Genomic DNA, 24,337 nt, shown 5'->3' with positions numbered 1-24,337 from the left:
CCAGAGGATGCCGAAGGTGAAAAGCACAACGGCAGTGAAATAGTTAGCATGGTTTAAAACTCTCAGTAAGGAAAACTGAGTAGCATCTTTAATTTGAAGTGAAGCAACTGTTACTCAAGATGCACGTAAATATAGGTTAGAAGCCAAATGATGCAAGACCTCTACCCTGAAATTCTTATAATCTGAATATATGTGAACATGCACATACATATGCAAAAAAGTGACATTTACAGAGCAGAAGTTAACCAACTTTAAGACTTCAATTCATCACTTTATTTTTTTTTACATTAAAAAATTACAATGTAACAAGGGTTTGAAAAGCCAAGTAAACTTGATTTCACACACGCACACACTTGCTAAGTCACAGGGTTCAACTGCCTTAAGTGATATTTTCTGATTTTCACCAGGATAGTTTATTAAACAATATACATATTAAGAGCCTCATGACAAAGCCAGATACATTTTCTCTCAGTCTTAAAGATGTGCAACTGAATATGCAGAGATCCTTGTGGAACTTCCAACTTTCCCCTCATCTACATGAGACATACAGTTTTTGTTCATTTGGCTGCAATTTCATTGAATGCGCCCACCTAGAAATTCTCCAGTACTACACACCATCTCCCCCAAGCACAGTGAACGTATTACATAGTATTGCACAGGTTTGTTTGCAGGGTCATTTCTAATAAATGGATCGCTTAGTAAGTTCACCCACCCAATGGTATAAAACTTGATGAAGCTGGAATCAAGATGCCACAGTTACAAAGAAATGGAGAAGCAGAAAAAGAAAGTACAGCTTCTATAGTAAGTAAACTTACTAATACAAGATTCTTGAGCACGTTGAACTGCTTGAGGTGGGACAGATCATCAGTACTACTGGCAAAGCAAAAGCAAAGACTGGACAAGTTTAAGGCAAGTCCCAGAACAGGGAGCTGTTTACTTCCTAGGCACGGTTTCAAGCTACGCATCAAGGCTCCTTTTTTATCCTTTACATTGTCAGTAATTTATAGAACAAATTAGTAATAACATATAAAATATTCTAAATGTAATGTTTAAATAATCCACTTCTAGCTGAATTTCATTACTTGTAGATTTACAAATGTATCTTAGCACTACTGTTATTTGTCAGGCCCACATAAAGCAGTTCTGGATCTATACTGCTCTCTTTTTTTGGAAAGTAGTTTTGGTCAGAAAACAGCTAAATTATAAGTAAGTCCCTTTCTGTTGCAGATATTTTTTTCTTCTGTGCTTAAGATTTGTTGTATTTGAGAAAGAGGCAGCTCTGTCAGCGCTAAAAGAAACCTCCCTCCTTCCACTGATGTCTTTGTTCAAGAGATCATTGAGTTAACAGCTTTCCTTCTATAAAAAGTCTGCAAGGGGCAAAGCAAGACCTTACAAAAACAACCCTTCTTTCGGTTAATTAACTCCAGTCTGCAGTACATTCGTTTTAATTCCAACACATGAGGACACAGTCACTGGTCCCACTTATTCCTGCATAGAGGACTAAATACCATCCTCAGACACCTAAGCATACGTTCGTTTAGAATCAACGCACTAAGAACTGAAGATGCATATCTGAGGGCAGAGTTCAGCCCGTAGTTGTAAGTTAAAAGTACTGTTTACTGAACATTTAGAACTTACCTAAATGCCACACAAGATTAGTACTGCCAAACATGAGACATGCTATTGTGAGCCTGGGAAGACATCTGGCAGGGGTGCAACAGTGCCTCTGACGTGTTATGTTGCCATGTGCACAAGTCCCTTGAATCACTTGCATATGAGGAATGTGTGTCTGAAGTGGGACACAAGACTACAGCTCCGTTTATTAGGACAAGTTGAAATATAAACTAAAACTGAACAAACCGCTATTCCCTGAAAACTGGATTTAGAAGGCTGGGTCTCATTTGAGATCAACTTTCACCATAACGCTCTTCCTTATGATTGACAACTGCACCTAAGTACATAGGTTTTTTTTATAAAAACACACAGGTATCTCCCCAAACATTTACCAAATAAAAAGGGTTTAACAAAAATGCATAATTAATCTCATAAAATAAATTACAGTAGCATGACAACATTTGGCTTCTCTAGTGTGACCACGCGCTTCTCCTTTGTCATCTCGTTTTTAAGACCATTACAGATCCAGTTTGTGTCTCCGAAAGTTAATGAGATGTCTGTGACAAACATACGAAACTCTGCTTGCTACAAGCAAATGTCTGGTAACAGTTTCACCTGGTCACAGATTATATGTAGATAGCCTTTCTGGCCCCAAATAAATATTATATAGTATTCTTGCAAGTTCCAGCATAATTAAACTCAAACAGAAAACTCAGGTCCTCCTTTCTTTGCTCTTAGTAGAAGCCGCCTGATTCGAAATCCTGCAAAAGGATTGATCCACAGGAGCGAAGGCTGGCCCCCGAAAACAGATTTCATTCCTTCCCAACGTAGTCTCCTCTCCCATGTTGGCTTTTCACTCTTCAGTCTTTCAATCTCCTGCAAAGAAACAGACATGCAGTGAAACACTGAAGTCTACAGTCTAGTAAAGTGTAATAGCAATTATCAACAGTTATGGCTATTTGGCATTCTTTTAATGTATAGCTAGTGAGTAGATTAGTTTCTTATTGTTATTTATTTAGCAAGGAAGAAATAAGAACGCCTGATTCAACCCTGCAGGTACAGAGTAGAAGACTTGGAACATACAACGAATACGAAACAGGTTGGTCCCGTTCCCCCCCACCCCCCCCACACATACCCCAAACTGAACGAAAATGACGAAAGGTTGATATGAAAGCTAGAAGATCAGCATACAATATACCTATGCTAAAAGATGTTTACTCAGTTTATGAAACCAGGCAATAAAGCTTCCAGGAAGGTTCTTTTACTGCAATTATTGAAGCTTGCTTTCCCAAGTGCATTATTCTGATGATCATTTTCTCTACTGACTTCCCACTAATGAAGGCTGGATATTAACCAATTGTTTTTCAACTGAGTAACACAAAGTTCTTCAATACAGAAGCACACTATTAAACGGCATCAGATGAGAAGATTCTGAACAGTCGCATTATTCAAATTCCTTATGTTTCCAGTCAATTATCCAGCACAAAGAACATCCTTTCAAGGCTTAACACTGCAGAGAGGGGCAGGCAAGAGAGGCAAATGTCCAAATTATGGTTATATTCTACTAAATACAGCAAAGCAGAAGAACAGCAGGAAGGGCTGATAGCTGGTTTAAGCATACATCTGAGGAAAGCAGCCATTTCTTATAACACACATTCAGAATGTGACTGTTTAGAACTGCAAGTCCAAAATAAAGTCAGAAATTGTGCAACCTGTTTAGCTGACTACCTAACTATAAATTTTATGTCAGAAAAGCAGATAACGCAGCAATCTCCAGCATAAGAGTCCCCCTCATGCAAATAAAACTACATCTAATCACATCTTTCGAGCAGAATTGTCAAAGCATATGAAAATAGCGGTCTTTTACCGTTTCATCATTGCATATTGAGTGGATTTGGGTGCCAAACATGACTGCAGTGAAAGTGAGAAACAGAAAACCCTCAAGGCACAAGAAGATCATCAGGATCACAGTTACAGGTGGGGAGAAGTCACTGCATTCTGTGAAAAGGATAAGTGTACTCATTAAAAACCCCAAAATCTGAAGAGCAAGTCCAGAGTAGTATATCCCCTCTTCAACAAACAGCAATAAAATCTAAATAGTTTTGGCACTTAAAACAGTATTTCACAGTTGCATCAGACTTTACTCTCTATCACTGTAGCAGCTTTGCTTGCTATACAAGGAAATAAAAGAATTTTAAGAAAGTTACACTTCCGGCTTCCTATACAGCATACAGTACTGCATCACTGCACTCCTGCCTCAATACATCAAGGCTAAAGCAAACAAGATAGCAAATAAATGTTTGCACATGAGACTTTTTAAAACAGTACTCAGAACTGCACATACACAAAGATGACAGCAGCTTGACGTTTCATGCATGACAAAGGTTGTAAAAACCATCACCACTGTCAGCTCTGACTTGCTAATTAATTCAGATTTTCCAACTTGCTGCAATTTCTTTTTTTTTTCCTCCAGCATCACACAAAGCAGTAAGCTTGTGACTTGCACTCAGTTACATCTCTGGAGATCCTCTGATCAATTAATTAACTCTGTTAATCAGTTAAGCAAAGAAGAAGTGGGACTGTATAAAACAAGTGGAATTTTTCAGGTTAAAAAAAGCTACTAGGCTACCACCCATTTAATAGACTATTCAGTGAAAGTGGTCCTATGGATTCTCTTGCTGCTTTAGGTACTGGGAAGAACACACGATCAACCATCTTCTCTCAAAGGCACAAGATCAGAGTCAGCCCTGGTGCACTGGTCCATCAGGGAACGCAAGTCAGAGCCCTAAACAAACCGCTAAGGCAGTTTAGGAAATTTCTTTTCTACAGGAGCCCCACAGTTGACTCCTGTAACAGAATCAGGGAGGAAACAAGCTTAAGTTTCAGCTGTTCACAGCTCTGTGGTGTGACACACAACCCAGCTGGTAGCTTCAGCTAATACGCTGCTGAGATGGTTGAGGCCCAGGTACCCATTTCTTCCTATCCTATTACAGAGGTGATAAATTTTCTCTGTATGGGAAGCGAGTGACAACCACAGCGCTTACAGTGAATGATTAGGAGAAGAGAAAGAGAGAGAGAGAGACGGAAGATTTTACAACACTTAAAAACACAACTCATCTAAGCTAGCTGGACTGATTGGCAAACAGGTACAGAAAGATTTTCAAGACCTCACTTTAAAAAGAGCAAAGTCCAGTATTTCTTACATGGGGTCCAAAAAAGTGGAACGCCCTGACTTTCCTTTAATGTCTGCTTGATTATGCCAGTGAAAGTTAAGTATGTGCTTACCAGTCCACTGCCCTCGGACACAGGAGAAAAACTGAAACCCACACAGTATGAGCGCATGAGCTGAAATTAGGGCTATATACATCTGGAAATAAGAGAGAGTGCTTACTTTTGACCGTTGCCAGGCAGTACACCAGACATTCCTTACAGCCAGCCTTCACCACTGTACAGCGAATGTATTTTCCTATTTCCATTTTTAATTTAATACAACGATGTAAAAATAAATTCTAATCACCTTTTTAGATTCAAACTTGGGCAACTATGCAAGTGTAAAGATTAGCTCCCTAAATCACACCATAATTTCACCAACGGTTACCAAAACACAGTAAAGTTAGGTGAATTAAGATAACAGCCCTTTACAAAACACTGATTAATACGGGTATGTTGGTAGAATACAGGTAGAAATATCTTCCTGCACGGAGAATATCTTGGGTAGAATGAGGGGAGGGAGGGAGGAAGCGGTTGTGACCATAAGCCATTACTCACTAATAAACATGACCAAAATTGCTGTAATCAAGGTAGACTCATACTAGGATCAAGCTGCTGTTGATTTGCACTTACCGTAAACAGAACGAAAAATCTCTGATTTTTCTCCCCCACGCAATTATTCACCCATGGGCAGTGGTGATCCATCTTTCGAATACATCGCTTGCAAATACTAAAGATAAGGAAAAGAGAGACTTTCGTAGCAAAATAATACTGCACACGTTTTAATGTAAAAATGAGAATACCCAGTAGCCAAAAGCTAATGTTCATCATGAAAAGAGCCGATTCCTGCACCGTACAACAGTGACTTTACTAACATTGTATTTGCACTTCTTTAAAGAAGTCATTTACGAACTTACGTCCCAGCTTCTGCCTATTATAAATCTGACCATATAGATAAGACACTCCACAAGAAAGTTAGTACTGACATATTCCTGGAAGAGGATCATTGCATAACTAAACACAGAATTAGGTACATCTAGTAACTTGTTTTAGACGCTTATGGCACTGAATGAGCAGAAGCTCATGAAAGATTATAAAAATAAGAACTTCCCTTTTGGAGAAATTTTTTTTTTAAGACAAAGTAATTATTTCATGTTTACAAACTTTCAAGGCAAACTTGGTTTACAAGTCAGAAAAAGTAGTCTTATCAAGAGTGAAATATTCACTCTTGAGGCAGTTTTAACTAGCCATACATCTCTCAATGTTCTGAACATGTGCAATCAAAATCTCAATCAGAGAATAGCTTACAATGCCACACCTCACTTCCTCAAAATAAAACAAACCAAAAGAAAAAAAAGTCTAACTATAAGCAGCGCAAACTCTTTGCCTGCTTGTTAGTGAATGCTGTTAAACATTACTGTTCTTTGCTTGTTCTAAACTAAAGGCTTCGTTTCTGCATAGATTTTAGTCAAGCTAATTGCCAGAAAGAAAAGGCAAATATTTCAGTAACTCTTTTTTACAGTTGCTAGGCCGTGCAGCCCTGGAAGGCTCATTTCTCTTGTATTCATGTCCATCTGCAGCCAAACAAGAACAGTTATACAAGAGGAACAGAGCAGTTGCAACGTGTTGTGTTGAATAGGTCAAATGATGCTTATATTTCATTTTGCTAGTTTTGCACTCAAAGTAGCCACACACAAAGCGTTTCAAACTTTCCCGCAGAATATCCAAACGGCTAAGCATTTTCATTTCAGCAGATACAGAGCCAAATCAGCCTCACATATTTAGGTACTATTATTCAAAATCCTTTAATGTATGCTTATTTATATATGATTCCTGGGGGGTTCAATGACAAGGCATGAAGCAAAACTGTCTCTAGAGTTAAGAAAGGTGGGGAGAAAAAAAAAATCAGTTCTTAAAAACTACGTTATGCCTAGAAGCAGCTATATATGCATGCTGCAATTCAGCAAGAAGCAGAACATACTCCTGTATGGGTAGCGTGAGAGGAACCCAGACCTCCCACAGCTCCTTAGAAGCTTCCGTTGTCCTGAGCTATCACAACCCAGTCTCTATATTCCCACTGCTTCTTATGTTGTGGATATTAAGGATGACTCATCTTCTGAGGCAAATTACTTTTTAAATAGCACCAGTTACATGTAAAAAACATAATACCACCATGACCAAACACTGTAACCATTCTCTAGTGCAGATGAGACAAGCACGATTCAAGACAAGGTGTTCAGAAGACTCTTCAAAAAACACTTTTTCCCTTCTTGGCTTGCCAAGAAGTTCAGCCTCTCACTGACTTTTGAGCTCTGTGGGAAAGGTGGGTTAACTATAGTCACCATATTCATGCCTCTTAATGTAACACGGTATTCATACTGTCACTCCATAAAGAAAACCGAAGCAAGTACTGAGTCAAATCAGATTCAATCAAGCCAAACACCGAAGGGCGTGAGGTGGGCAGGACACACTTTTCCTCAATCGTTTTTCTCTCGCAAGCCCACTGGGAGCTCTCCAAGCCATGAGCTGCCTGGAACCCTGCCTTTTCCATTTCTAATCCAACACCACGCTTCCACGAACCCTTCCAGCCAGCAATCTGGCAACGATGCTGAAAAAGCAGCGCTGCCTTCTCCGTACCCCAGCCACTCGTGTTCTCTTCCCTCCCTTGTCCCTGCAGCACAGATGCTTGTGCAAGAACAGTTTCGGGAAATCAGGCCATTAGCTGGAGCCTGGGTCATTTCCCGGTGCAGTTACATGAACGCGCCCACCTACACAAGAGGCAGGAGCAGGATGGCAAGTGAGCGTGAGCAGCTGTGCGCAAAGCAAGGACTTCTCCAACGTGGGGCTGCTGCTGCTGCTGCTGCTGAATATATCCAGGGAACTAAAGGTGCAGCTTCACCTCCGAATGCCAAAGCTGATGTTCCAAAAGACACAGCTAATGGCCTAAGTACTATATTTCAAAGACAATTAAAAAAAAAGAAAACAATTGAGAAATTGGTTTGGAGAACAGCATTCACAGGCAGACCAACGAGAACATCTCAGTGACGTGATTCTTCACAACAGTTCTCATATACAAACACAGCAACTCCAGATCGGTTAGAAATAACAGCAGTTCGTGAAAATGATATAACATTCACTTAAGATAAGTCTCCTCCTTGTTTTGAAAACGTTAACTTCGCAGGAAAAACTGAATTTAATGTATTTCTCTGAAGCCAGATATCTTAGCTGTAAATAAAGATTTCTTGTTGTTTTTTCCCACCACTAACGTGCATTATAAAACTACTTTTCTTCCTCAAAAGAACTTCTTTTGCAGTGTTGCACAACAATTTTCATAATCGCATCATAAGAGCCTCTTCTGTTAATAATTTACTACTCAAAACATGCACTGTGGCTTTGAGTGCAACTATTTCACAACAGGAACCAACTTCAGTTTTCATTTTCAAGCCTATTCTATCAGCAAATTGCCACTTTGACTGCTTGGGACTAGACCATCCTCTTAATGCTCTTGGAATGGCTTTGTAAGCCACTAAAAAGCTGGCAGCATAATCGAATAAACATTTCTTCTCTTCGGTACACTTCTGCAATGCCAAATCTATGGCAAAGAATCAGATGCTGGCAGCTGATTTCCAGTCCATTTCCTGTCCATGCAGGTAAATTCAAGAGTCAACATTCAAAAAATTACAAAGAAACCATCCTTTGTTTTACACAAGGAAAGTTAAGCGCAGCTAGTAGCAGCATATATGGTATGAGTAACAGTTACAAAAAAAGGCCATTAAGCCAGATAGCCTACTGCCAAGAACATCATGGGAGCAGGCTGCAAAAGGCTAGGCACACACACTTCCAGACTTACCATTTAGGTATCTTGCGAAGCCAGTTACGTGCTGTCTTAAGCATCAGAATGTATCTCTGTCACCTATGTGGAACTTGGCCGTTCATTTTATCAAGGCATAGAAGAGTATTTACCTACCAAGTCAGATCCCTAAACCCTGGGATAGCGACAAACAAACCCTCTGAAAGCATTGCAGATTTCCTTCATTGCAGACACTACCCTTCTTGTTCTGCTTTAACAAGGGAAGTCTCGTGATCTCTTGCTATAAACAGCATATTTGAAGTTCCTAACTAGATGATCCCTCCTCCCTGAAGAAATAATAACTTTCTGATGAACGCTGCCCTATCTGGGATCACAGGCTGCTGGAACATCCTAGATAACACAGTACCTGCTGGGGATGACGTCCCAGATGTACACAGGTAACTCTGCAAGGCCTGCCTGAAGCCTAGGCTGTTGTCAGCTCCAGGTCTAAGGGGTAAACCCTGCCTACGCAGAGCGGCACAGTTGCAGGAGCTCCAGGCTCTCCAGTACTCCACCTTCTTTGCTCAGATGCAGACCTCAACATAAGATGTCTTTATTTCAGATGTGGGAAACGCTTTGGAAAGATACCTGCAAAGTCTCTGCAGGAGCCAGCCTGAATCTGAGATGAGAAAACTAGCAAGATCCAACCCGCACAGAGCAGAGCCTCTGGGGTGTCCTTTCCCCATATCCCACGCGCACAGTGCCAAGGCTGCACAAAGCTGTCTTGAATCCCCAGAGTGTAACAGCTTATATTCTGCCACAAGAAAGCTGCTGTATCGCTCCACACCTGAGCCTGCCCTGCAAGCACACCATGGTCACACAGCCTGCTCTGAACTACCAAAGCCAGCCAGAACCACGCTTGCTGCACATAAAGCCAGACCTGCTATCTGCATTTGTGCAACAGCTAATCTACGACCCAGATAAACTAGCTGAAGATAATTCTATACTTGACTATCTATATATGGAACTTTTCCCTTCACACTCCAGATACAAAACCCACTCACATCTCAGATAAAAACAAGACTTCAGCCCCAAGGCAGAGTAATTGTAATGGAAATAACTCAGTCATAATTTTCACACAGATTAGTGACAAACACCAAGACATTTAATTTAGAAACCACAAATTTGCAGAATGGTTTCAGAGTCCTGACAAAACCTCCACTCTTCTTTTAAGGGGCACCAACTCAGAGGCTTACAATTTAATATTGCCATGCATCTCAATGCATATCACTCCTCACACCTAGAAAGAGCCACCAGAATCATTAACATATTTATGTAAGTTCTAATTATACAGGCATATCTATCTTCAATTATCACATAATAAACATGACAAACGCATCCACAGTGTCTGAAAACTCAAAAGGCCGAGAACTAATTAAAGAAAGGATAGATTCGCTACCTTTTACATAACATGCTAAGTTCAAATTAACATTACTTCTTTCCTTACTAAAATGAATCATCAGTAAACAGAGGTGCATTTAACTGATTACGCATACAGCTTGGGAAAAATAAGCAACCAATTCACACACCATTTCCAATGAAATCTGATGAAGACAGGAAGACTACAAACTAAAGTGGTAATTTAAAATACATCTCTACTTTCTAAATTTAAGATTGCAGAAGTCATTTCTTACACTGGCTTCTGTCAGAAAGTTCCTTGAGATTTTTCCCTTTGCCCTGCATTATCAGAAGTGAGGCACACTAATTAGAATGATGCACCGGAAAAGGTCACAGATCAAAAAAGAATTACCACACCAGAATAAGATTATTTTAAAAACTCTTGACTCTCTTGCTTCTTTCCCCGACCTACATTCATTTTTGGCTGTAGTATATTACATATACAAACTATCCTGCAATACATGAACTTGAAAGTTTATTGGATACAGTAAGAAAGTGGTTGAAAAAAATTTAACACACAAATATCAGGAACATTACTCCAAGATTCAATACACACAATTGCTTTAAAGACGATTACGGCGTACCTGCAATGGTGTGCACGTTCAGGTTTGATACTACAGCACTTTGGACATTTGTAGATCACTTCTCCTGGTTTCAGTTGCAAATTATCCATGTATTCCTTAGTGGCATTTCCTTTGGGCACAGCCCCCTGAAATCATTTCAGTTAAAAGACAGAAAGCTTTTTAAACGATATGAGAGTGTTTAAAAGCACATAATCGCAGTATAATTGCTGAAATAAGTTAATTTACTTAAAGCTAGTCTGCCATAAGCCAGAACCACCAGGTGAATAAATTACCTCTGGCTGATCTCAAATTGTTTCACTTCAGCAAGACTCATCTATGGCCAAGTATTAACATAATTCTGATAGGACCTGCAGTCACCAGCACACATAAAACAAAGGAATACACATCTTCACATGCAGATGTGAGCACTATGGGTAGAATATTTGCTTACAGGTTACTCTGAGCAAGCACTGCTGACAGAGACATGCTTTCTTTACAGTGGCATACATTAACTGTTAGGTCAAACCATCCACAAAAGTTAATTCAGCAGAGTAAACTACTTGAAGGATGTTTATTTTGAACTCTCCGAATCCAAGATTTAGCCCCTGCTACGTACACAACTTTTCTACAATCGTGAGTCACCCGTTTTTCCTTTACACTTAAGTTTGTAGCTCGGACACCGTTGGCACGAACAACCACTGCTTTCTCACCATCAGCTTCTTCGTTCTACGCCCAGTGTTCCCTTCTGCTACCGTGCAAGTTTGTATAGCTAGATGGTGAACAGCCAAAGGAACTGATCCAGAAGAAAAATAATTCAGCAGGAAAAAAAGAGGTTATTTTTTAGCTGATTAGTTCTGAGCTGCTCACCACAGAGCTGCACAAACAGCTGTGCTGATATAAGGAGGAAGGTGATGAAAGGACAGGAATAAGCAGGATTGCTTCTTCCAATAGCAATATTAATCTATAGCCTTGCAAGATCAGAATCTAACTTTGGATGGTAAGAAGAAAATAATGGAAACTACCATTGTCACTCTGTCTGTTTATATAGCTAAAGGCTTGTTTGCGACAGCAAGTCATTGTGAAATAAACTGGGATGCAAAATGACAGTGCAATGGCCTTTCTGTACTAACTCCTGCAGGAGTCGGTATTATTTCACACAGGAATATCTTTCGCCAGGTTGGCTCAAGTCATCTGCAACATTCTGTAATTACTTCTTGACGAATAAAAGCCAATGGCAACATCCTCACGTTACACAGACACCTTAAGGAAGTTTTCGGGACAGAATTAACTAACCGGCAGACATTTCACATTTAATTGCAAAACACCTCTTTACCTAAGCGGAAAGTTTTTGTTGCCTACGGCCTGGAATAACAACCTGGGATTCGTGTTGCCTGAGACACAGTCCAAGTTTTGCCCCAGATGAACTCTTGTGCACCAAAACAAAGCTCTCTGGCTAAGCAGTGCTTCAAACTTGAGCCAGCTGGCCTGTGAATAGGTACAGGCTCAAAGAGTGCTTCTCAAACACTCACGCTGCACCGCTGGAGTGTTTTCTGCAGTATGAGTGTTCTCATTTAAGTCAGGAAACTGCTTTAGTGTAGGCATCACGAACTACCTCAAAGACAGAGAGAACTCCTATGAGCACAAATTTATCCAGTTCCAGATAAATTTATGCTTATACAACACAACTCATGAATTCACCTATTCACCTGTCACTAAGGAATAGGTCCACGCCTTCAGGCCATGCCTTTACCATTTTGCTGATAAAAATATGCTTTATTAAACATTTAGGGAAATAATCTCACACTACTGCCAATTCCTTTCAATGGACAATCTGTTTTTATACTTATGATAGCATGTTATAATTCATGTGCTTTGAGGCACTTTATTCCTTTTACCTTCAATCTTTATAACACATAGTCTTGCCTTCCATTCAGGGAGTCAGAAGGAGGGGAGCAAAGAAAAAAGGTAGTGATTCATCTCAAATTCATGTTTTTCCATAAACAATCACCTGGGTCTAGAAAGACACACTATTTTACCAGTACATATTTTTAAGCAATCTATCCTTAAACTATTCACTTTCATAACTGTCACGGCCTGCAGAAGTCATAACGTTTCATCACCGGGTGCGGCCTGAGAAGCGAACCAAAGATCTTGCAAACCATTAACTACCGCACCCTGGTGTTTATTCGGAACACTCCCATAACTTTTAGATATACTGTTACTGTCTCAAAAGTAGAGAAAATTGACTTTTTCCTCCTCCCTCTCTCTCCAGATTTCTTCCCTAAAAAAGGGGGATAGATTTTAGTAGAAAATAAACAATTTCATCTCTTGAAGTCTTAAGCAGAAGAAGTAATAGTCCAAAGACATGAGTCCGTTTAAGACCTCTCACATCTACCCTGTTCCAACTGCATGCTAGTTCAGCTTAAGTCTCACTTCCCATTGACTCCATATATGTAAACGCAATAACTTACGATGTAGTCCTTGTTACTTGGTATCACAGTATGTGAATGAGACTTTCCAGCATGTCTACCTCTGAAAATTCTTTCACATTTCATAATATAGAAGACGTATTTCAAATAATACAACAGGATGAAACTACAAATTTTATTAAGCTTTGAAAACGTTACCAGGAAGAGCAGCAAGAAAATACAGGACAGAAAGGACTAACACTTTGGTAGCTTCCTCAGACCCTAGGTTAATATTCAACAAAAACTCTGTTTCTCAGTAGCCTTCCTCTCCCTTATAATTCATTTTACACTGCCTGCTCCTCAAGTGAAAGCTCATTTATGGTTCATTAACAGAACAGGAAAAGCATAGATACAGTCCCTCCAGTTTGAGGGATGTACAACTAATACAACTTGTCCTATCAGGAAGGGACAGGCACCACATCTTCAAATTTCTCTGCAGCTGACTGAGTTACATGACAGAACAATGCAACGTCAAGGAACAACTGCATACTTACTGGATCAGTTAGCATAGTTCTCAGATGAGATGACAAAGCTAGCACTGCCAAGCAGTTAAAGAGAACACCGTTGATCACAGAGTACCAAAAGTCTTTGGAAGGCAGCAACATGACAAAAGTCACTACGAAGTCTGCATAGACAACCAGAAGCCATGTCATTATAGCACAGACCATACCACAGCCATCTCGGATGAACCAAACCCTTTCTGCCATGTCGGCCTCTGAGGAAGAGGAATCGTAGCTGTCATTTTCAGCAAGAAGCGGGTGGTGCTCAACATCACGGAATCTGTGCCCTGATGACTGCATGGTTTTCTGGACTTGCCCTGCAGAAATCAGATATCATTATTATGCATAAAGAAGCCTGAAATACAGCTGCTGTCATTTTAATAAGAGGAAACATAGCCAGGTTCAAAACGAATTAACTTTTTTTGATCAAAAGCTGCTCTATGATTACATAAAGCTGAAATATTTCTGTAACCAAAAGATAACCATTTACAAAGTTTCATCAACAAATCTGTGAACTGTTTACTGAGCATTACGATACCATAACTTCATTTTTGGTCACGCGACTTTAATGTTCGACCAAGAGATTTAGGAGCGGTTTCACTTCCACCTTGCCGATGCCTGTAAATCATTATTCTGCTTTTGTTAAAAAACCAGTCTCCTCCTTTTATCTCAAAATAAAATAGCAAAGCCTTCATTAAATTACAGCTTATGTCTCAGAAACTAGCAAACTAAAGCACCAGGCTGCTGTCTTTTCATACTGCTTCAGGAAACCAGTGAACAGCAAAAGAAAAAAAGAATGAGGAAAAAAAAAAAAAAACCTGTTCCTGTTAATTGTTCACAAAAAAAAAACAGAGCATGTTAGAAAACAGCTAAATTTGTTGACAAAAGTGCTTTTGTCTTGGAAAAAAGCCCGTTACAAAAATATATTGGACAACTGACAAAACGGTCTCAGATCAGACCAGACTTAAGGGAAGCAAATGGCAGCGGCTAAATTAGCATGGCAATGGATTACACGAATCAGATTTTCAAAGGAAAAAAAATAATTAATTTCATGAAAACCCTTCTAAGGCTTTGTTGTTGTTCCAACGTGGAACAACAACAAGACTTGAAACCTTTATACTTTTCATGAAAACAGAATTATTTTTCAGAGATCTCTAACAAGCAATGATATGGAACGGCAGAACTTGAAGCGCTCTCAACAAATAGGAGACAAATTATAATTTAAGCATTATGCATCAAGAATAGCTTGCTACCTTAGACGTTACTGTGTTTGAAAAATCATATTGATTCATGCTATTAAAGGCCATGCCTTAGAGAAGCTTGAAAGCATTATATTGATTGGTGACAGCAAAGCAGAAGTCTCAGATTTTTTCCTGCATTAACAGTAGCCTCTATACGACTGGTAGGATTTATGACTCTTAAGTTACGTGCCAAGATCTCGAGCACAGCATCATTTTGCTAGGCTAAAATGGTCAAAGTGACCATTACTAAGTAAAGAGACCCACGTGTGAGGTAGCTTTCAGATGAAGTTATGCATTTTTAGATACTTTAAAAACTTCATTTCTAACTGCCAGGAATCAATCCAGATAAACATATTCCAGCTACTCAGTTTTTATGATCCTGCAGTCTTACTGCTAGAATTAAGCAGGAGCAACCCAAGAGATTAGAAATGGAAACAAGTCTATGCAGATTGCAGAGCTATTTTAAAGTTTGTTCTGGGATGAGACACCAGCAGGACGCGGTTAAGTGTGGGCTACATTCTCATGTTTCAAAATAGCAAAATTAACTAAAACTTAGCTCTGGTCACTTACTCTAGTGACTAAGGTAATGCAATGTTACAATTTCTAGTCGTTAGATTGTGTTTGCTTTCTATTCACACATTTTTTTTCTGTTTCTAAACACAAAAGTCTTCTCTCTCATTAGAATGCAGCCATGGATGAAGGTGGTTGCATACTAGAAAAACGCCTTAGAATAAATTTCACCTTCCTCATACACCATTCAAACTTAAGTTAACCTGGATAAGTAACAGTCAACTCTTTTCAGCTACTTAAAGATATCTTTATGAATGTTTATAGTTAATATTACACTGTATACCAACTGACTTCAAAAGCACTCTGGGACATCAATCACTCCTTGCGGTCAAGACTTGTAAAAGAAAGTCAAAAGTCATGTTCCAGCTGCTAATTATGTAGTCTGCATGAAGATAGCTAAGTAAAAACAGCTATCAATTCATCAAAAAAGGGCATATAAAACTTAAGTTTTTCTCTGACTCTCTCCCCTGCCGCCAGAGCCCCAAAAGCTGTATAATAAACTTTCAAATAAGCCTTAAAGCATATGAAAGTTGACAGTCACATTTATAACACACCCAAAATACACACCAAAATGCCATACTTTCTTAAAAGAGCTAAGTGGCCCTACTTCACAAAACAGTCAATTACAGTGCTTTCAGTTTGTATTTTGTTAAAATATTTTCCATAGGCAAGTTTTGTTTGTTTAACTGAAATTTAGGGTAAATTCAACTAAATTCCTAATGATAAAAGTGTTAGATTTTTTCAATTTTTTGATATTATAATTTTTTCAAACTTAGTTTTTGTTTAAAAGGTCAATACCTAAGTAATTCTGAAATATTTTTCCAAACAAGATTTCAATGTTTTCCCCCAAAGAGCTGTCTAAAGATCACTCCCCCCCCTGCCAGCTTCCTGTTGTTCAGATGCCTGGGAGTGTTTGAGAGGAACCAATGAACCAAATATCAAGCTCTTCATTCTGAAGTTTCACACAGAACATGAATTTTGAATTCCATCCAGCTAGGATGTAATATTTCAGCACAAGAAATATTCAATTCTCCAGTCAAAACAAGTTTTCAGCAACTCAGGTCAACAAGTTGTACTAGAATATGCATCAAAAAGATTCTGAAAATCAATAGGTCTGCGTAGGTCATGACAAACGTGAAATTTTGATCACTTCTGCAAACAACTATTTCAGCATGAAAATGAAACGGCATAAAGTCACCATATTCGTTTTGTTTAATTGTATAAAAAATACAAAAAAACGTAAAACAACAGAAAAAATCCACATACCTCACAAATGTTTTGTATGTTATTCTGACATCATGTCCTTCCTTTAGGCTACACTAGGATATGCAGATAGTCATAGCTGGTGTAATCTGAAAAGACATCATCAACAAATTGGTTAGGAATGTGTTATTGCTTCAGGGAATTAACGTTAAGCACAAATAGTGTACTATGATAGGACTACTTTGAAATATACTGCATGGACGTACAGCAAGCAAGATTTTGACTGGGGAAGAAACATTTTACATTAATCAAGCTATCATAAAGAACAATCTACAAAACTTTAAATAGTAGGATGTCAAATAATCCTGTATCTCAGTCTTGTTCATTTTTTTTAGCACAATTTAGATATGAATATTTTAGCATTACAAACTAAAAGTATCCAAAAAAAAAAAAAAAAAAAAAAAACTTACTCCACTGCCTTCAGAGCTTAGAGCGAGGTGTTTGGTAAGATCTTATTAGGTACAAACATACCTACTACTATTTTTATAATTGTAGAATAGGCTAGAAAAAATTAGAATAGCTTTAAATTTAATTACACTGAGCTCTGGCAAATTTAAAATAACAAAGCTACTCTTTCCAGAATCTGTATATAAAAAAAATTGCCCAAAACTATGCCGATGGAAATGGGCACTTAGAAGGTTCTCCCTTGCTACAATTCCATCACATAGGCAAGTGATAATTACAGCATTACTTATGATATACGAAACTAGTATAATGACTGAAATGCTGGCATAAGCTGCTATAACTATGTTTAATTTTACAATATGAATATTTCATGAGCTTGAGTCTTAAATCATATTCTTCCCTTTTTACAAGGATGTAATACCCAAACCCCACACACAGTGTAAAGTGAGAGATCACGATTTTAAGAGCCTAGGAGGTTATCCTTTTTATTATAAAAGGAGAGGAAGGGGGAATACATTTGATTTAGAAAGTCAAGTAATTCAAAGCCTGAAAATTTCAACAGTCGAATTTCAGAAGTCACCGCACAGCATTTGGAGCAGGAATGCCACGCAGATCCTTGAGCTGGATGTCTATTTGGAGGTGGAGAGCAGAAGAGGTGTGGGCCTGAAGTCCCGACTCAAAAAGCAGGTGAGCACCCGCGTGCCCTACAGAAAGTACACTGCAGCTGCCAGCACTGATTCCTGGCAAACTAGTCTGGGGACTCCTGTTCTGTGCAACAAGATCCGAATGCCACTGCTGTGCTCTCTCTCTCAGTCCTGCTGGTGCCTGCTATAACAAGTGTCTTGCAAATTAAATCCCCAGTAGGTGACCAATGAGGATTTTCTTGCTTTGCTTTACACAGTCCAGGACAAGATGATTAGCTTGTAGAAGGAACTTTATATTTGTGTCTGAACAAAGGCTAGAAAAGTATCTAGGTTTATTTTCCCAGTTATTTTATATTACTTAAGCAAGCTTCCTGACATGCTGACTTCATTCTTTTATTTGGAACATTAGTTTAAATTCATATATTTTGATAGTAATAGGAAGATTCTGCTATTTAACAGTTACAGCAAATACTAAGTCACTTCTTTTTAACTGAAAGCTTCTGAAACTAGTCGTTACAAAAGTTATTTAAGAAGCAATATTATTTCATGGGGTTCTTCGCTATATGTTTTCAAATTTTCAAAGTTCAACCTTTTCATTATACCAAAACAGATTTCCCCTGAAAATGAGAAGGCTCCTACCTTATTTAAACAAATTTGTGTATTCTACTGCAAGCCTAAAAGATAATGCAAATGCTTATTATGTACACGTATCGGAGTGAAATTACTGACTGCTTTTTGTTTTGCTTTATAAAGAACCTTTTATACTTTTGTTAAACAAGTTTTCACAATATTGTGAAATCTACAATCATTAAGCTGTCATTGACATGGCTTTCTGTGGAAGCTAGGCAGCAACTCACAAAAAGAAGACAGGCTGAATATATCGCATTAATTTGCAGTGCTACCCACCCATTCTCTGAGTCAATGATGACAAGAAACAGAAGACGACATACTAACCCTCCGCAGCTGAAATATTAAAGTCAGAGTAATCATTTAAAATGATTAAGGCAGAGCTCATTCACAAAATGGTCAGGCTCATGATTTGTTCAGTTAATTCTCTAATCCTCAGTGCAATTCCGTTCAATATTTCAGTGTTTCTCGTAGCATTAACAGTTATTGGTTTACATGGAGGAGCAACAGCAGTTCAGCTATTGTGATAATAATAGACTTTGTCACTTGAACACGACTCCTTTCCCCTCTTCCATTTCCCCACTCATGTATTTTGGTCTCCTTTCCAGTACCCCCCCACTCTGATCCCTTCAAGGGGAAGGCAATCAACACTTGAAAAGCACTGACACTTTATGGAGAGCTAAGCACCCCCATCCAGATGCTTACGGCTTTCCTCAGCACTACTGATGTATTTGCTGCAATGCCTGTCCTAACCAAACTTACACTGCACTTTCCTTGTACACTTGAAGTACAGATCTTCAGGACAAAGAATGATACTTTAATCCCTACTACTCTAAGCAACAGTTTTTTTAAAATCAGCCTTTTAAAAATCTGTATCTTATGCTGAATATTTCAGTGTTATATTCTGACACAAGATGCAGATTCTGACACATTCCATGCAAAATGTTACCTGTTCGTACAGATGATTATCTTAAACCTAATTCTGACACACTTCCACTCTTAGGTGTTATTTGAAATTCTTGGGCTGAATATGCCTTATTTTACTTGCATCTTATTGTTAATGAAATGCAGGCCCAAATCGCAAAAAAATTATTGGAGTAACAATGATATTCACAAATGATAATCAGGCTGCTTAGAAAACATATGATAATGTAAAAACAGTAATCGAATAAGTTATTATAAACTCACGATCACTGGAAAGATCATCTTCTAAAATGCCTTTTCCTAATACGTTTAGATTTTTCCATCGGGGCTAGAGAAGATTCACTGCATCAGCAGTTCTCCCTGCTCGGATCTTCATAAGGTCTCTGTATCGTCCATAACAGTAAGGAAACCTCCCCCTTCTAAAAAAAAAAACGTGCTTTGGGGGTTAAGTACAGTCCTCTTTCCTGCTATTTTTTGAGGAAGAAAGGAAAAACACTGTTTAAAAAAAAAAAATCCACTCCTACTGTTTTATTGACATACAGATAAGAATCAATATTCAGATAAGAATGGATATACAGACTAAAAATCCATTAGCTGTCAAAGCCTATGTCTCTTTTGGTTGCTTACTTTCTTAAACTGTGGAAGGGATAGTTTTGAAGATTGCTTTTTCAGTTTCACTGCAGTAAACAAAAAGCCTTTATTTCAACTTTTCTGATTGAGTACTGATAGGTCAATAGTTGTAGGGACACCAACAGATACTGCTTACATAAGATGGATTTAAATCCTACCTAGAAAGTACAGGATCAGTGGCAAAACAAGATCACAGAACTGTAGTCTCACCGAAAGGTTAGAGTGTAAACAATTTCAGTAACAGCAATTTTTTTTTTTTTTTTTTAAAACTGAATGGATAAACCTAGTACTGCATACGACTCCACGGACAATGCAGACCATTCATTGCTGACGGATAACAATCCATCAGTTAAGGTCCAGACATAATCACGTCTAATTTAGATAACTAACTTTTCATTACAGATACATGCAATTCAAACTGTAAAGCCATTTAGTAAGTAAACTGTGGCTGCTTTCAACTTCTGCTCAGTGACTGACTGGTTTAGCAAACAGCCAAACTGCAAACATCAAACAAACTACTCCAATAACTACATCAACCAATATCTGTACTGAAAATCGTTTAGCTCGGCTCTAGCAACAGCCTGGCTGTGGACAAGGAAAGGCGCTAGGGCTGCAAGGTTGAACTTTCTCAGCAACCACAGCCTGTGCAAAAACTGCTCAAGCTGCAAGTATTCAGAAGAGCAACTCCATCAGTTACACTCCCAGATCAGCCCTGACACACTCAACTTTTGCTATCTGTAATTACAAAGATATACCTCCAATTTCTACAACCTCAGACATAAGCAATACAGTGCACCAGTGTATGCACCTCCTAAAAAGAGCAGGTTAAATAGCTTACGCTGACAACATGAGACACCATCCCAAAGTGTCATTAGCAACTTATTCTCAAGTCTATCCCACGTCATCAGTAACATGTCCTCATTAGTGATATTTTACAGTGTAAGCACACAGATAATGTGATGCTGTTTACACGTTAACATCTACCTATGAATTCAAAAGACAATTTTCAGTGAGCAAATATTTAACGTGGCCAAGTTAAAAGCTATTTTAAAGATTCTCCTTATGCTCGTCTCTTATTAGACCTTTCCAACAGCAAGCACCACACCACAGGAAAACACTGAAAGTGTTTCTTTCAGCTATGAAAAGGGGATATGTTTCTTCTCTACAATCTCAAAAAAAAAAAAAAAGACAAAGAAAAAGAAGAAGTACTTAAGTACGGATGTTTTACTGGGAAGTTGGTCATCTAATTACTCATGTCTTTATGTTGGCAACATCTTATAAATATCCCAAATCACAATACTGAGAATCCTGTGTGAAACAAATAAGTTATGTCAAATGAAAGAAAAATTACGCATCTCTTCAGAACATGCATTTATAAAATGCATTAATGAGCTTTGCTCATCAGCAATAAACTCAATAGGTTTGCAATACCACGCTAGGTTTCAGAAAGTACCAAAATTCCAAATAGCATCTAAGATATTCAGCAAAGCATCTTTTTGATAAGAATTTTTCCCCTTCATGGATCTTGAGGTCAAGGAGGATATATTTCATGGGACTTCAGTGCCCACTAATGATATACACAATCCACTATCCAATATGTGATGGGTTCACTGGGCTACAACAAGGACAGGACACTTCTGGATTAAAGAGCACCCTTCAACTGAGAGGAGGTCACATGCACAATCTATGTGATTAGTGGCTGGCTTTTATATCTTAGCCATTTTCAAACAGAGCCACAAACATATTCAGATTAGACTTCAGAAAACTAGGAAAGTAAATACACGTCAGTGTTGTTAAGTGAAAAATGGAAGTTTTCCTCCTTTGCCAACAGCAGTTGGATGCCTAAAGTTCTACTTCAAAGTATAATTTTTTATTCTAATATATATATTTATCAATTTATGCTACACCCTCACACTCACTTGAAGGTAGCTTGGTTATCACACTCACTGATTGCACTGCAACATCAGTCTGGTAAGCATGTTTTTCCACCTGTTATTCTACCCATGCCCAGAAGTGATTCTTCCTTTCAGGTCCCAAAACATAACGCTCAACCCTGGACTATTTTCACAAGCATGCCAGGTTCTTCTGTTTTCAATACTGATTAAGAGAGTGTTAGAACCCTTGTTTCAATGGCTCCTCACATCAGATACATGTGAAGTCTGATGGTTACTTCCCCTTCTTCATTTTCAGATTTTTGATTGCTGCAGTATACTGTCAGTTTGCTTCCCTTAAAAGTTTTATGCCTCCATAAAAGGCATAAACAAGAAACTCATCAGCTACAGATGGTACAAAATATAATAAGTTAGAGTAAACGCTAGAAAGTTTTCAGAGAGATGAGAAGTATTATCAGTTTCATTTAGCCACAAAGAGCTTTCAGCTATTAAACTCTTAATAAACTCAGAAAGTTTATATTGGTTTCATCTACTAGTGAATGCGTATAGCACCCTATTTTATCTGAAAATTTTGCAAGTCAGGGAGTATCTATTTCAAAAGATCTAATTTAAATCTGTGTACAGCCCTAGCGACTTCAACCTAATTATGTCTTCAAAGCAAAGTGACATCAGTGCAATTCAGCAGCATGAAACCATTATACAACTGTATATGCAGCACAGAAAGAAGCCAGCAGTCTCACACTTTCCCCCCCCCCTTATGGCACAAATTGCATATTATTCCGTACAACTCTCCCCTTTCATTTTTAAAAGGGCAAAGCATCTGCATTCCCGCTTCCTGGAAGCGCTGCTTCTCCCTCCCTGCAAACAAGGCAAACTGGCACCAGGTAATTCAGCCAAACTCCCCAGAGCCGGGATACGGCTGAGGGGGGCGGGGGGGGGGGCGCTGCCCCCCTCCCAGCGGGGCTCGGCCGCCCTTGCACGGTAGCACCGGGCACGCTTGTTCACACCACTGCGGACAGGTGATTTTTTTTTTTTTGCCGTTATTATTATTAAATAACCTGAAAGACGGCAGGAGCGCAGCAGACACCCGCCCGGACCCCACCACACGCCGCCGCTCGTCCGCACTCACCTTCCCCGCGGCGGCGGCGCCGCTCGGGCCCCGCGGGGCCTGGCAGGGCCGGGCCGGGTCGGGCCTAAGCGGCGGCCGAGCCCCACCGGCCCCTCGGGGACGGCCTGCCTCAGGGGGGCCGCGACCGGAGGGGGGGGGGGGGGCGGCCCCGGCGGGGTACCTCAGCGGCGGCGCACCGCTCGGAGCGGGGTTAGCTCGGCGGTGGGGCGAGCCGGAGGCGGGGCCGTGGCCGGGAGCGGGGCCGAGCCCATGCCGCTGGGCCGCCGCCACTGCCGCCGCCGCCGAACCCTTCCCTGCCCTGCCCGGCCGCTCCGCCGGGCTCCGAGTCCCGGAAGCGCCGCGGGAGACGGAAGCCGAGCGGCGCGCACTGCGCAGGCGCCGCGCTCGAGCGCCTCACCCCCTCCCCTCTCCTTCCCCTCCCCCGGCAGCCCTGCGCAGGCGCCCGCCAGCCCAGGAGGAGGGGAGGGGTGAGGGGCGCCTCGCGGCCGTGCGCATGCGCGCGGGCGGGCCGCCGCGGGACGTCCTTGGCTGTGCGGGCCGGCGGCGCGCATGCGCGGGGCGGGCTGTCTTGGGGGGGGGAGGGCTGCCCGCGGGGTGTGCAGCGCCGAGCACCGCAGCGGCGGCCGAGCCGCGGCGGCGAGCGGGCTGCCTCCGCCGGCCGCCTCGTCAGGGCTCTGCCTGAGCCACTCGGCTAGAGCGAGGCATTGCCTCCTCTCGGATTGTTTTTTTATTTTTTATTTAAAAAAAAAACACGATTTGAGTCTAAACGTGATTGGAGCGGTGGCGGAGTTCAGACGCGGAGCTCGCCCAGCGCGGCCTTGTTAGGGCTGGGACGCATGATGGGGTCTGGGGCCGGCGGGAGCGGGGAGCAATACTGCTCGGAGGGGCAGAAACCCGAGGCGCCATCCCGCTGCCCATCCCCAGCGCGTACGGTGCCGCTGGCTGCACCCTCCAGCCTGCAGCCCAAATGCTCCACGATATTCCCATGAGCACATTCCCCATCTGGTAAAATTTCCCCTCCAGCAGCTTTGCCCCACGGTGCCACTACATCTTCGGAAAAACAGATACCCGGCAGCTAGGAAAGGGAAATGCAAAAGAGCCAACCTGCCGGCGTGTCAGCTAACGATGCGCTTAAAACACACAAAGGTGAAAGAGCTGAAGGACGAGAAACCGAGACGGGCACCACGCGGCACGCTTTGCACCTCCATGCTTTTCCCCGTCGCATGACCACCATCTAGCGGGACACGGGCAGCAGGGCCCGCAGGGGTTGTGGCTCCTGCTAAGCGTTGCCTTTAGTGCCTAAACCCAAAGGCAGATTTACCCGGTGACGCAAATCCCCATTGACGGGGCCCCGGAAGCAAGAACTTGGCAGGTTTCTATTGATGCAACGAAATAAGGCTCCGTTTTAA

General features: G+C 40.6%; 1 protein-coding gene across 2 annotated transcripts; it reads right to left on the bottom strand.

Annotated features, from left to right (window-relative positions):
• Nucleotides 1-250: 250 nt before the first annotated feature.
• ZDHHC7 (zinc finger DHHC-type palmitoyltransferase 7) lies at nucleotides 251-23,246 on the bottom strand. 2 transcript variants are annotated; one of them, XM_068955823.1, is made up of 8 exons: nucleotides 22,929-23,246; nucleotides 16,681-16,766; nucleotides 13,598-13,920; nucleotides 10,657-10,781; nucleotides 5,458-5,554; nucleotides 4,900-4,981; nucleotides 3,482-3,612; nucleotides 251-2,490 (listed from the first exon to the last, which is right to left on the bottom strand). In XM_068955823.1, the coding sequence occupies exons 3-8, from the start codon at nucleotides 13,901-13,903 to the stop codon at nucleotides 2,314-2,316; spliced, it is 918 nt and encodes a 305-aa protein (XP_068811924.1). In that variant the 5' UTR covers nucleotides 13,904-13,920; nucleotides 16,681-16,766; nucleotides 22,929-23,246; the 3' UTR covers nucleotides 251-2,313. The 2 variants fall into 2 exon arrangements, with proteins under 2 accessions (XP_068811924.1, XP_068811925.1); XM_068955824.1 differs by lacking the exon at nucleotides 22,929-23,246 and adding an exon at nucleotides 19,542-19,788.
• Nucleotides 23,247-24,337: the final 1,091 nt, after the last annotated feature.

Source organism: Struthio camelus, chromosome 10 (genome assembly GCF_040807025.1).
Source record: "Struthio camelus isolate bStrCam1 chromosome 10, bStrCam1.hap1, whole genome shotgun sequence".
Taxonomy (NCBI): domain Eukaryota; kingdom Metazoa; phylum Chordata; class Aves; order Struthioniformes; family Struthionidae; genus Struthio; species Struthio camelus.
This window is presented reverse-complemented; position numbering and strand designations above follow the sequence as displayed.

Excerpts from the sequence above, each read along its gene's own strand:
- ZDHHC7 (XM_068955823.1), bottom strand. The coding sequence starts at position 13,903 with ATGCAGTCATCAGGGCACAGATTCCGTGATGTTGAGCACCACCCGCTT. Across the intron at positions 10,782-13,597 it reads GAACTATGCTAACTGATCCA|GGGGCTGTGCCCAAAGGAAA; the intron begins GTAAGTATGCAG and ends AAATGATTTCAG. Across the intron at positions 5,555-10,656 it reads GAACGTGCACACCATTGCAG|TATTTGCAAGCGATGTATTC; the intron begins GTACGCCGTAAT and ends CCTTATCTTTAG.